At 41.6% G+C, this 15001-nt stretch overlaps 1 protein-coding gene across 1 annotated transcript in view; it reads right to left on the reverse strand.

The window, feature by feature from the left end:
* The window catches only part of acbd4 (acyl-CoA binding domain containing 4), a 245714-nt gene that overhangs the window by 206054 nt on the left and 24659 nt on the right, over positions 1-15001 (reverse strand). The window contains exons 5-7 of the mRNA XM_073071607.1: positions 12631-12751; positions 10380-10464; positions 6695-6815 (exon numbers count right to left, since the gene is read on the reverse strand). Of these exons, the coding sequence (XP_072927708.1) occupies positions 6695-6815; positions 10380-10464; positions 12631-12751 (327 nt within the window). The remainder of the gene's footprint in view (positions 1-6694; positions 6816-10379; positions 10465-12630; positions 12752-15001) is intronic.

Genomic DNA, 15001 nt, shown 5'->3' on the forward strand with positions numbered 1-15001 from the left:
CATCACCACCATTCTCCCAGACAATCTAGACCCCCTTTCAATTTGCTTCCTGGAAAAATAAATCCACAGAGGACATCATCTGCCTTGCACTACATTCACTATGAGGCTTTGGATCACCTCAACAATAAGAATATTTATGTCAGGATGCCATTCATTTAAGATTGAGCTGCAGTCAACACCACTACACCAAATAAGCTCACCTCCAAATTTGGACCTTTGCCTTGGGGTTCCAATCTGTAAATTACTTCTGGACTTTCTGACCTGCAGACCTTAATTGGTTAGAATTGGTCATAATATTTCATCCACACTGACCCTTAACACTGGTGCTCTCCAAGCTTGCAAGATTGGTGCTCTACCCTCTGTATATCCACAATTGTGTGACCCAATGTAGCACCAACTTAGCCTTCAAGTTTGCCAATGATGTTGCCACTGTTGTCGTTCAGATCGACAACAATGCTGAGATAGAGTAGAGGAAAGAGATTGGGAACCTCATATCATGCTGTCCAAACAACCACCTAGCCCTTAATGTCAGCAAGATGAAAAAGTTGGTTGTTGACCTAAGGAAGTGGGAAGGTAAACACAACTCTGTCGTCATCAATGGAATTGCCTTAGAGATTGTTAACAGCTTCAACTACTTAGGCATCCATGCCATCAGCAACCTTGCCTGGTCTCATCTTACTGATGCAGAAAAAGCATCAGTGTGTGTACTTTCTTATGCATCTAAGAAGATTTGGCTTGTCTACGAGGATTCTCTCGATCTTCTACAGTTGCACTGCAGAAAGTATCTGTTGGGATGTACCTCAGCCTGGTATGGCAACTCTTCTGCTCTAGACCGAAAGAACTGGCAGAGAGTGGTAAGCAGTGTCCAGTCCATCATAGACTCTTCACCTCCTTCCATCCAGATCATCTTTACAGTGCACTGTTTCAGGAAAGCTAAGGACACTTGTTGCCTTAGCCATTCCCCTTTTCACTTTTCTACTTTCTGGGAGAAGATTCAGCAGCTTGAAAGCCCAAAAAACAACAGACTTAAAACCAGCTTCTCCACTACCATCAAACTTCTGAAACAATCACCTCTTTCACCTCCCCATTCCTGCTGGTGATGCATTTTTCTTATTCTCTTAATTCTCCCTCTCTTGGTTATTCCATTACTGATATTTCAGTATTTTTCCCACACCACTTCAGATTGCACCATTCTGTTTTGTGCTTGTCGTTCCACTTAACATGAACATATACACAGTTTACTGTGATTAAGCTTCATGTAATTAAGGAATTTCATTATACCCTGCTGTATATGACAATGAAGTGATTTGAATCTGAATCTGTATTCTGCTTCCAGGTTTATATTTTTAATGTCTCCATGTATTTTTGTTTTATTTTGTTTTGATTTAAGTATGAAGTGTTCTCTCAGTACAGCCATCTACAAACCCCATTTCCAGAAAAGTTGGGATATTTTCCAAAATGCAATAAAAACAAAAATCTGTGATATGTTAATTCACGTGAACCCTTATTTAACTGACAAAAGTACAAGGATAACATGATAAAGTGTCCATAAAGTGAGACCATCGGTTGTGGAAACACCAGAAGTAGAATGAGTGTAGTTATCCCTTTTTGTTCAAAAGCCTGATGTCTGAGGGGTAACAACTGTTCTTGAACCTGGTGGTGTGAGTCCTGAGGCACCTGTGCCTTCTATCTGAAGGCAGCAGCGAGAAAAGAGCATGGACTGGGTGGTGAGGTTCTTTGATGATGGATACTGTTTTTCTACGGCAACATTTCATGGAGATTCCAGTCAAAAGCATGCTACAGAAAGACTAATTACTGCACATTTTTTGATTTACCTTTTCTCTTTAACCTTAATAGAAACATAGAAAAACGACAGCACAATACAGGCCTACAATGCTGTGCCGAACATGTATTTACTTTAGAAATAAATATTCAATAAAATAATTGAAATACCACCACAATCGTGAAAGTTCACTAGATTATTTTCTTCAGGTAAAATTCAGACTAAAAACATACCCTCAGATTTTACTAAACACCAAAAAGAATGTCTTTGAAGACTACAGTGATAGTATGGAAAATTTTTTCCTTCTTACCTTTTTTGAAAAGGTTTTCAATAGTTTTACTGACCAACTTAATTGTATTTTGTAAATATACACAAATTTAGAATTTGATGGCTGCAACACACTCAACAAAAGTTGGGACAGAGTTAAAATAAGATTGAAAAGTGCACAGAATATTCAAGTAACACCGGTTTGGAAGACTCCACATTAAGCAGGCTAATTGGTAGCAGGTGAGGTATCATGACTGGGTATAAAAGTAGCGTCCATCAGAGGCTCAGTCTTTGCAAGCAAGGATGGGTCGTGGCTCACCCCTTTGTGCCAAAATTTGTGAGAGAATTGTTAATCAGTTCAAAAGGAACATTTCCCAACACAAGATTGCAGAGAATTTAGGTCTTTCAACATCTACAGTACATAATATTGTGAAAAGATTCAGAGAATTCAGAGACATCTCAGTGCGTAAAGGGCAAGTTCGGAAACCACTGTTGAATGCGCGTGATCTTCGAGCCCTCAGGTGGCACTGCCTAAGAAACCGTCATGCTTCTGTGACAGTTATAGCCACCTGTGCTCGGGAGTACTTCGGAAAACCATTGTTACTTAACACAGTCTGTCGCTACATCCAGAAATGCAACTTGAAACTGTATTATGCAAGGAGGAAGCCATATATCAACTCTATGCAGAAACGCTGGCGGGTTCTCTGGGTCCGAGCTCATCTCAGATGGACCGAAAGACTGTGGAACCGTATGCTGTGGTCAGATGAGTCCACATTTCAGCTAGTTTTCGGAAAAAAAATGGGCGTCAAGTTCTCCGTGCCAAAGATGAAAACGACCATCCTGATTGTTATCAGCAAAAGGTGCAAAAGCCAGCATCTGTGATGGTATGGGGGTGCATCAGTGCATGTATGTGAAGGTACCATTGACTCTGAGGCGTATATTAGGATTTTAGAGAGACATATGTTGCCATCAAGGCGACGTCTCTTCCCGGGACGTCCATGCTTATTTCAGCAGGACAATGCCAGACCACATTCTGCACGGGCTACAACAGCGTGGCTTTGTAGACACAGAGTGCGTGTGCTTGACTGGCCTGCTGCCAGTCCAGATCTATCTCCTATTGAAAATGTATGGCGCATCATGAAGAGGAGAATCAGACAACGGAGACCACGGACTGTTGAGCAGCTCAAGTCTTATATCAAGCAAGAATGGACAAAATTTCCAATTGCAAATCTACTACAATTAGCATCCTCAGTTCCAAAACGATTAAAAAGTGTTATTAAAAGGAAAGGTGATGTAACACAATGGTAAACATGCCTCTGTCCCAACTTTTGTTGAGTGTGTTGCAGCCATCAAATTCTAAATTTGTGTATATTTACAAAATACAATTAAGTTGGTCAGTAAAACTATTGAAAATCTTTTCTTTGTACTTTTGTCAGTTAAATAAAGGTTCACGTGAATTAACATAACACAGATTTTTGTTTTTATTGCATTTTGGAAAATATCCCAACTTTTCTGGAAATGGGGTTTGTATTATACTTCGTCAAGACACATTCACCAGGGTTAACAAGTTGCTGGATTTGTTGCACTCCCATGAATCAAAGCTCTGAGGTTTTGCTGTTTCACTTGCTTCTAGTCATTCAAATTGCCCAAGAAAGATCTTTACTTCCGTCTTGTTTCACACTGGTTTATTTCAACCTTGAATCACATCACCAGCTTTACATCTGACAAGAGCTATTGACCTGAAGAGTTAACCTCTACAATTGCTGCTTGACTCTCTGAGTAAGTCTACTTTGCTCCTTTCACTGGCAACATCGTAATGAGTGACCAGGATAGATGAAGGCTTTAAGAGGATCCAGAGTGAAAGAAGCAGACGTGATTTAATGTGGATCAAAATAAAATGAGGTCCCCATTCTCCCAGATCACTCCTCTTCTTCCCTGGTCACAACTCTCCTGGTGTCCCAACCCAGACTCACCACACATTCCCCTGGCTCCTGATGTGTTCTACCTTCTTTTGAAGACGTCCTCATTCTCTAATTGCTCCTATACACATACGGACCAGATTTACAGCTTATCCGCAGGGTTAATCAAAGACACCCTCCAAACCCTTTCCCTACATCTTAACAAGTTTCTTTTATCTCCATTGCAGTTCTGATGAAGTCTTCAACTTGAAAGATTAACTGTTCCCCTTCTCACAGGTGCTGCCTGACAAGCTGAGTATTTCCAGCATTGTCTATTTTAGATTTGAAACATCTGTCATCTTTTTACAAACAATTCACAAGAACTGACATCCAGCTGCCTGAATCACTTCACCACCAAGGCCCCAATTGGGACTCCTCTGGAAGAATCCCCAACACTATCCCACAGACTCGAATTACACCTCTCAGTTCTGGTCTTCTCACTCCTAAACACACTCAACCCCAGCCTCACTGTGAATTCACTCTCGACCCCAGAAGCATTATATCCTTTCACAGAGAAAATATGCAACCACTTTTCAGAAATATCCAAAATCTTGGACACAAGTGCCACTGTAGCAGGTCAATGACAAAATGGTCTTTGGTATGCTCTATAATGACCACTCACTACAACTCTAATGGAGCACTACAATTTCCCTCAATAACTAGTGTTCATACCGTTAAAAAAATTGTATAGCCTTTCAGGGAAATTTCGTCATAGAGGTTTTTTAAAGACTGGAATATGCTGACTGGAAGTGGTACAAGCAGATCCTCTGGAGAATTTCAATAGGACACTTTTTTATGAGGACAAATTGAAAGGATTCTGCATGAGAATCTACAGCGTGGAATAAAACTGGGCAACTCTTTCAAAGAACTGCTTCTGGTGGAACAGTAAAATGTGACTTAGCTGAAAGAGGCAACAAAGGTTAATAAACAGGGAAACTGCATTGGGACTCACTTACAGAGGAAGTGAATTGCAAAATAGTGGAACTGTATTAAAATCATGTTGATTACACAAGGTTTGGGTAGCTATTGTGCACTCCCCATTATGGAAAGGATGCGACTTTATAAAGATCCACAAAATAAAAAGAGAGGAGAGTAGATAAAGTAACAATTAGGGACTACCTTGTGAGGAAAGAAAACATAAAGGGGTACATTGATCAGGGTCTTAGGGCGATGGGTGAGATGAAAACCTGAGGCAATAGTATGCCAGGGGAATGATTGGGGAGTTAGAGCTAGGTAACATGGGGAGTCAGTCCAGGGGGAAGGGATGATAAGGGAGAAATGGGGGGGGGGGGCCTCATTTTGTTCTGATTGGGCAGTACGAAGAAGGTATTGCCACTTGTGTAGACTATAATCAATAATAAATCTAATCGCAAATTCAAGAGGAACTGCCTTACCCAGGAATCATTGTGATTGGATGAAACTCACTAGAGCATGGAGGAGGTTGGGCAAACTGCTCTGATGTATACAAGGGGAAAGTAAATGAGCACAATAGGAAGTCTGGAATGGTAAGGTATCCTCCAAATGTTAGATAATAGGGACGTAAGCAGAACACTATCAGTGTCAGAGCCAATTTGCCTTTGTTTTAATTGGTCTACACCATAGATTTGGCATTTAAAGTTTGTCTCAACTTTATCTAGCCCAAATTGTGCATGTTCCTATATCTATGGTTTTCTTTCTGGAGTTATTCCCTAATTTTTCCATTTCATTCTATGAACCAATTTTTGCCTTAGCTTCGAAACTATTTTTAATCTGTGCTGTAGTTTCTGCAATTCTAAGTAATTGACACAATAAAGTAACATTTGATGATTATTACTAATGATAACTGATTATTATAGCTGATGATTGGTAAGTTATAATTTACACAGCAAGATCCTGATGAAGGGTCTCGGACCGAAACACCAACTGTTTATTCCTCTCCATAGGTGCTGCCCGATTTGCTGTGCTACTCTAGCACTTGGTGCCTGCTACTCAATAAGTTTTCTGAGCTGTTTGTCAATGAGGGAACTGTTAGCTAATGGCAGAAAGCTGATAAGAAGTGGGAGGAGGGGATGTGAGTGCAATGAAAAGAACATATCATACTAAGTTTCCCTGCACAAACATGAGCCTTTGCAAGTAAGGTTTAGTTTAGCACTAAGGACAGAAGTGTGAGCCCCGTATTGTGATAACGAAACATTGCTTCCCAGATTCCTGTCAACAGCTAACTGTTTAATTATGAGCACCAGAAACTAAAAGTTAGGAGGTCAGTTCTCTTTCAGCTAAAGAAAGAGAATGGAAGTCAAGCCATTTGTCTGACTTCATTAAGGAACTCTCCCCCACTTGGGCTGAAAGAGAAGTGGAAGAGAATTTCTTTAATGAAATCAAACAGAGGGCTACTATAAATTAATCAGATAAATGTGGAATGAAAAGCCAGCATCAGTATAAACAGCCAGACTGATGACTTCACAAATGTCCTTGAGGGGAGAAAACATGAAATTATCTGGTCTGGCCTGTACGTGACAGCAGACACAAAACAAATCTGTCAATAGGATGGTGCGATGTAATGCCCAGCAGGGCACCGTGTTCAGCGATGGACAACGAATGCCCATTCAATGATTCCATGCACAAACAGCAAAATTATCATCCGAACTGCTTCACCATCAGTCAAGGGAAATATGTGCCACCCCAACCCACCTTGCCCCATCCTTACCTGGTGCCTTCTTCAGGGGAAAGCCTGGCGGCCGAGGCATGTCCTCAACAACTTCGTAGAGCGGTTCGAACAGGTGGAAATGCTGCTCTGCATTTTCAGTCCCTGACATTTTATCCATGACCTGAGTGAATCGATTTCAGAGGAGGACATTAATTTTTCTAACTCATTGGGTCTTGACGCTTTGGGTATCCTAACTCTTCCTAGACCACTATCCTTGCCTCCCACGCACCCTATACTTCCCCACTTCCATTGGAATCCCAGTCACCAACAGACACCTTAACCACCCGTTAGTTCCCCATGTGCTTCTTAGGATCTGTCCACTCATCCCAACCTCCACGGTCAGGGACACACAGCCAGCTACCAACTCCTTCCTGCAATTAATACTCGACCTGCTCACAGATTTCTATGTAGTTGAGGAAAGGTTCTTGTTTAAAATGCCTATAGCTTTTCAATAGGCGATTAATAGGACCCTTTTCAGTTACACTTTGAAATTTTGAATTTCCCCATCTCACAACTGCACATCCCAACCACATTAGAGGCTTGAATTCTGGCCATTTCAGTGCCTTTGAAGAAGGCAAGCACTCTGAACGCACTGTAAAGTTTCTGCAGAACAGTCACTGACCTGAGATTCAGGGGGGATTTCGATAACTAGCAGTAGTTCTGAAGACACTTAGTTATAGTCAGGACATCAGCATGATATACGGAGCTCGTTCAGGGGCAGATTAGAATTAGAATTTTTTTCTTACATCCATTTGACAATATGAGGGAGTTAAAATCTTTATGCTGCGTGTTATACAAGCAATAAGGAAGGGAACTGTGGGAGGATATTGCCCAAACACTAAATTGTATACAGTCGGCCCTCCTTGTCTGCGGATTCCGCACGCGCAGATTCAACCTACCACGGATCGGGAAAACCTGGAAGTTCTCTCTCTTGCACTCGTTGTTTGAGCATGTACAGACTATTTTTTCTTGTCATTCTTCCTTAAACAATACAGTATAACAACTGTTTACATAGCATTTACATTGTATTAGGTATTATAAGTAATCTAGAGATGATTTAGAAGTACAGGCAGTCCCTGGGTTATCAACGAGTACCGTTCCTGAGTTCGTCTTTAAGTCGGAATTGAAGTCGGAACAGGTACTTCCGTATTATTTAGCGTCAGTCAGTCAAACGTTTGTCTTTGTATATAGTATATATTTTACCTTTCTATGCAAATAAAACACTTAAGAAACGTATGTATTTCAATAATTAAACCACTGCATTGTTTAGTAATAATTGAGACTTTCATCGGGGCAGGACCTTTCACATGTTCCATTAAAATTGTTCCAATTGTTGACCAACTGTAGCCTAACGCTTTTCCAATGACCGATAGCGTTTCACCTCTTTCCGATTGCTTTATGACTCACACTTTATTTTTAATCGTGATCATGATTATTTTCTTGAACAGAAACACTGCGGATTCAGAGCTGTGCCGGGTCCTAAAGACCACCGCACTCAGACAGGTTAAATGAGGTCCGGGGTTCTGCTGGGTCCTAAAGACCACCACACTGAAACTGGTTAAATAAGGGACTTGAGCATCCTTGTTTTTTGGTATCCGTGGGGTGGGGGGGTTCCTGGAAACAATTGCCCACGCCTAAGAAGGGCCGACTGTACATAATTGTTTTATATACATGTATGTACATTCAGATATGCAATCAGATCAATGTGTATTGATAAATCTGATGACCTGGTGAAAGAAGCTAGCCAGGAGCCAGTTAGTCCTGGCCTTAATGCCGTGGTACTGTTTGCCAGACAGAAGCAGCTGAAACAGTTTATAGTTGGGGTGGCTGGAGTCCCTGATGATCTTCCAGGCCTTCTTTAAATGCTGTAAATGTTCTAAATAGAGGAATGTTCACATCTACAGATGCGCTGGGCTATCCGCACCACTCTCTGCAGTGCCCTGCGATTGAGGGAAGTACAGATCCCATACCAGGCAGGATGCTCTCAAAGGTGCCCCTGTAGAAAGTCCTGAGGATTTGGGGACTCATGCCAAACTTCTTCAGCTGTCTGAGGTGAAAGAGATGCTGTTGTGCTTTTTTCACCACACACCCAGTATGTACAGTCCAGCTGAGATCCTCAGTGATGTGTACACCGAGGAACTTGAAACTACTAAACCTCTCAACTACAGTCCCATTCATGTCAATAGGGGCTAGCCTGTCTCCGTTCATTTTTTCAACATTGAGGAAGAGGTCATTTTCTTGGCACCATTGTGTCTGGGCATTGACTTCTCTGTAGGCTTTCTCATCATTGTTGGAAATAAGGCCTATCAATGTCATGTCATCTGCAAATTTGATCAGCCGATTGGAGCTGTGCACAGCAACACAGTCATGGGTGGATAGGGAGTAGAGGAGGGGGCTCAGGACACAGCCCTGGGGGGCTCCTGTGTTGAAGGTCAGAGGGGCAGAGGTGAGGAGCCCACTCTTACCACCTGCTGACAATCTGACAGGAGGTCCAGGATCCAGCTGTACAAGGCGTGGTGCAGACTGTGGTTGCTGATCTTCTTGTTGAGCCTGGGGGGAATTATGGTGTTAAATGCTGAACTGTAGTACAAGGACAGCATTCTCACATAAGCATCCCTCTTCTCCAGGTGAGAGAGGACGGTGTGTAGTGCTGTGGCTATGGCATCGTCTGTTGATTGGTTGTGTCAGCAGGTGAACTGAAGGGATCCAGATGTGTGCACATCTGACCTCTTCCCCAATCTTTGGACTTAGCAAGTCCATGGGGCATTCTATAATCAACTGATTATACTCCGTATCTGGCCCCCTCAATTTCATAATTCTCATTTGAAGGAAATCATCAATCTTAATTAAAAATTTACCTTATTTTTATATTAATTTTTATACGCATTTCTAATTAACAATAGTATATTGCAGTTTAAATAAATTCACTACTTTCAATTTAAAATGTTAGTTACTGAAATCAATTTCTTAAATATCTTTAATTATAATGAGTTGCCAAAAGGCATCAGGACAGAGATGGTGACACAGCTTCAGCCTGCACCATGTATGCCAGTTGCAGCCTGATCTTTTCAAGAGATAGCTGTGATACTGTGTCCCCAGTGTCACTGTGAGTCACGTGACTGTGAATAGTTAGATGAGAGCCATACTGAGACCGAGGGTGGGCGGAAGAGATGGATTGAGTAGAGTCTAAACCCATTAACAATCCCTCCACAGGATTTCTTCAACATGCTGTGAATTGTCATCATTTTCTGCTTTAAAAGCTGATTGTACAAGCTTTCAGCCTATATGTATGGGATTGATTATTTTAAAATGAATTTTTTTCTCACAGAGTAATCTTGCTTCTCCAGCTCTTCAGTGTCACTGATCCTGGGCTGAAGCAATATATGTTTACCCTTTATCCAGCCAACAGGGGGCATTCAAGTACCCAGACCAAATCTGCACACATCTCCCTTGTGCTACTGATAAACTTGTGGCAAAACTTTCTTTCACACTATATGACAACAGTCTGCTGCTCCTCAAGAGAATTTTGCAATGTCTAGAATTAGCAATCCTTCATCAAGAGGTTATAGGAATAGGCCAGCTACAGACTTAAAATGTCCATTAACATTAAATGTCCATCACTGGAAGGAAAGGGATTTTGCCTTTTGCTCAGAGAGCTGTTGGAAACAAGTTCTCAAGAACCTACCTCTGCAGCTGCTTTTTTTATCTCTTCGACGTAATTTCCCATGGCCTCTTTTTTCGACATGTTCCCCAGAGCTTTCCATGCATCCCTGCGGGAGGCAACACATGCACACACCTGTTCAGTTCCAGCTCTCGCTTATTCTAAGCAGTAGAATCCAATCAAATTGACACTGATGCTCTGCCAGTGGAGTGACAAACAACTGAATCATTCATTGCAAATGGAGCTGGAGTGTTGTTATAAAATCAGCAGTCTCTCAGCAACACAACCATCTTGCACACTACATTGTACAACTTGTAAAAGGGAATCACTCCCCATTTTAATACTTATTTGCAAATCTTTTCAAAAGTGTTTTGCAATTTAGTGTGCCACAAAATGCTACTTAATTGCACAGAAAATATCAAATAATCTAGCAAGTGATACCACACTGTGGAAGATTGCTATTATTAATATTTATTCATGCTTTTTTAAACTTCTTGATACACGGTGTATTCTGGATGGGATGTTTTGCCCTGGGGCAACGCAGAAGGACCACTGGTAATATTAGCACTCTGACTTGAACAGAGAAAATCTTAAGTTATGACAGAATGTGGACTATTTCAGGATTTGTTTTTGGAGCTTAAGAGGTAAATTAACTGAAAGAAGAGGAAGTTTTGATAATTTCAGTTAAGTCATTTGTTGAAGTACAGAATGAGAAAGGTGATATATCAAAGCAGAAATAATGACAGTAAAACATGCTACATAGTAAGGAACCATCCTAGAGCGTATTTTCAGACAAGCTAATCTTTGAAATTTATCTGAAAACAGTGAAGAGAGTTTAAAGAAAGGATAATTTGAAGTCAGATGTTCCTGACATTCATTGAGCTGTCAGGGAAAATGAGCAGCAAGCTGAGAGGCTGCCTATAGCTTCGCACCTGATCTGTGAGGAGGTGGGTGAACAAGCTGTCATATCCTCTGAAAGCAAACCAGTAAGATACTTGGGGCACAGTGCGAGACAGAGTTGCAAGTGTTTGGTTGCAGTAAGTTTGGGATGTCTGGGAAGAGCAAGACTGCAGCACAGAAATGGGCCCTTCGCCCCATCTAGTCCATGCTGAACTGGCTCCAACCAAAAGTCAAGAGTTGACATGCCATAATGGAAATATTGCAAAAAGTTTCAGATATGTAAGTGCACCATGCAATGCCTCTGCTTTGCTTACTGAGCAGAGATTTCCCCACACAATGCAAAATTTCACCGAGGCTGATTTGGGAATACTGATGTACATTCTTCAAGAAATACAACTTGGTGGACGGACACATAAGAAAATTGAGAAGCAGAAGCTAAGAAAAATAAGTAATGAATCTTCCAACTCTTGCCTTGCCTCATACAGAATGAAAATTCCAAGCTAGGTAACATACTTGACTAGATGAATCTTCATTTCTCAGTCTCAGTTCATGCCTAGACTGGCCTGCTATTTATGGGTTAGTTATTGTACTGGGCAGCATAGTTAGACCACACAGCTTAATTGTAGCCATAGCACATGCCACTCAGCATTCTTGGACGACTTGCCAAAGTCCTGACCACTGTGCTCTCAGAGCTGCTCGATGTTCATTGGTGCAAGTTCAGGTCACATAAGTAGATGACATCACTTCCTTCATTCCATAGGTGACTGACAAAGGAACACAGCTGGTTACAGGAAAATAATAAGGGAATGGGACTGAGGGAATTACTCTGGGAGTCAGCTTCCTTCCACATCATGAGAAAAATATGAAAAACAAAAATATATGTGAGATACCGTGGCATTTTTCTGGGTGCGCCACTGAACCAGACACCATGGGTAAGGCCTGGGTCCCAGCTGCCACTAAATATTTAGGTGGAGTCATATTGTAGAACATTATTGCCACCAAAATGAAGGCCGAGATATCTCATCTCCGACTAATGTGGTGTGGAATCTGCTCCAATGCTGACCGGGCAACCAAAAGATGGCAAGCTGAGCCATTAATAAATCCTGTCCAGCAATCCAGCCACCTTCTAAACAGAAATGAGGTAGATCCAAAAATAAACTATAATGATTAGAAAGAGAAGTTTATACACAGAACAAACTGTTGGGCTCATCACACCCATTCTGGAAATTCCCCTCTATTTCTTTTCTGTTTCATTGAGTTACTAAATTTAAAAGAGTAACCAAAACCAGCTCAAACTCTCCATGACATCTTCATTGACAAGAATCATCATAGTTCTTTCACTTGCATTGCACAGATAACACAAGGCAAATGTTACCATTTTAAGCGACCAATGGGATCCCAGAATCCAGGCCTGCTGATGCAACAGGGGCCCACAGTTGCTTGTTTGTAGTAACTGTAAAACTTCAGCATCTTCTCATGGGATGGGCGGTAAGAACCTGATGACAGAAAGACAAATTAAAAATAGCGCACTTTATTTAGGTCTCCATGTTATTCTCACACAACCACTTGCTGCTGCCATTCACAGATGAAAGAAAGTAAAAGGAGATATTGAAATTTATAGAGTGCCTTTTCCATTCCTTGCAGAGCATCCCAAAGTGCAAAGAAGGACATGTTTATTTCTATTTTGGTACAGAGAATGCTGCAGCCAACTCCTGAACAGATGGCTCCCACAGAGAACAATATAATAATACTAGCTTATTCATTTCTAAAGAACTCTTTGATCAGGACACCTAGGATAACTCCTGCTTCTCTTTATCTTTGTGTCATGCGTTCTTTGACGTCCACTTCCAGTAACTACCTTACCTAAGCAACAACACCGCCAGCAGTGTTACTCTGGAGTGTCAGCCTTGATTTCTGTACATGGAACTTGGATCTTACCATTCCCCCTGCACCCTACTCCCCACCCACAGGGCCTACTGAGTCAAAGACAAGAGTGCGACCAACAGTAGCACAACTAACACAATAAAGCTGGCAATTCATGCCCAGTTTCTATCAATTTGCTCAAATTGTAGTACAAGTCCTTCAAGGTGGATTTTGATACAGTTACTCCTGTGGTTGTGAAGTGTTTTATTCAGTTCCAGCAACAAGTGCAAGACAATTCTCTCATGGAATGGAGAGCGGGAGATACCAGTTGAATACTTTTCAACTGGAAATCAAATTCTTGGCAACTTGAGTTTCAAAAGTTTTCAATTCACATCACTCGATGTTGGTAACAAGGAACTAGATTTCTAATTACAGGTGTCACCCGTTTTTCGAACGTTTGCTTTACGTCAACTCGCTGTTACATAAGACCTACATTAGTTACCTGTTTTCACTAACAGGTGTTTTCACCGTTATGAAAAAAGTCAGTGCACGCGCCGAGCAGCCAAGTCCCTCCCCCAGAACTGCATTCTAGCTGACATTGCTTAAACACGTGCCTGTGAGCATCTGTGCTCTATGTCGATTTATTTTGTGCATCCGTTAGCAAGATGAGTTCTAAGGTATCGGAAAAGCCTAAAAGAGTGCGCGAGGGTGTTACACTTAGCGTAAAACTAGACATAATAAAGTGTTTCGATCGTGCTGAACAAAGTAAGGACATAGTGAGTTTGGCTAAGGGTTTGTGGAAGTTGACGAAGATGATGTTGAAGAGGTTTTGGCATCCCATGACTAAGAACTGAGAAATGAAGAGCTGATGAAGAGGAAAGGATAACAATTGAAACCCAATGCAGTAGCGAATGGCCCAAAAGTGAAGACGTCCAGGAAATGAACAGGAAGCAATTGCGTGAGATTTTCGCTGCGATTGACAATGCTGCAATGATTGCGGGGAAGTATGACTTTAATTTTGAAAGGGTATGTAGGTTTAGGGCAGGTTTGCAGGATGGTTTGAGTGCTTACAAAGAACTGTATGATAGAAAAATGCGCGAGGCTAAGCAGTCAAGCATACTGTCGTTTTTCAAGCCTTCCACATCAGCCACATCAGACGACAAAACTCGACTTTCGACATAGAAGAAGGTGACCTGCCTGCCCTGATGGAAACAGACGACGATGAGATGATACCCCAGTCTCCTCTACCTCCCACCACCCCAACCTCTGACGACTCAGCCTAACACACCATCATCAGTGTGCTCACTGTCTTCCCGATTCCAGTAAGTGAAACTACACTGGACGTACATTATTTCTACTTTATATAGGCTGTGTATTTTTATGTGTTATTTGGCAGCTTCATAGCTTAAAGGTTACTGGAAAGAGTGTTTCTGCCAGGAGCGCTTGCGCCGTGTGTTTCTGCCGAGAGCGCTTGCGCCGTGTGTTTCTGCCGGGAGCGCTGCCGAGAGCGCTTGTGTGAGATTTTTGCTGCGGTGGACAGTGCTGCAATAATTGTAGAAAAGTATTCCTACATTATATAGGCTGTGTATTTATCAGATCATTCCTGCTTTTACTATATGTTACTATTATTTTAGGTTTTGTGTTATTTGGCATGATTTGGTAGGTTATTTTTTGGGTCTGTGAATGCTCACAAATTTTTCCCATATAAATAAATGGTAATTGCTTCTTCACTTTACAACATTCCGGCTTACGAACTGTTTCATAGGAACGCTCTACCTTCAGATAGCGGGGGAAACCTGTATAATGATGCAAATTTTAGCTAAACTAGGAGAAACGTGCAGACCCTGGAAAGGAAAAGTAGTGCATGTGTATCTCAGCAATCT

This window comes from Hemitrygon akajei, chromosome 18 (assembly GCF_048418815.1).
Source record: "Hemitrygon akajei chromosome 18, sHemAka1.3, whole genome shotgun sequence".
Lineage (NCBI taxonomy): Eukaryota > Metazoa > Chordata > Chondrichthyes > Myliobatiformes > Dasyatidae > Hemitrygon > Hemitrygon akajei.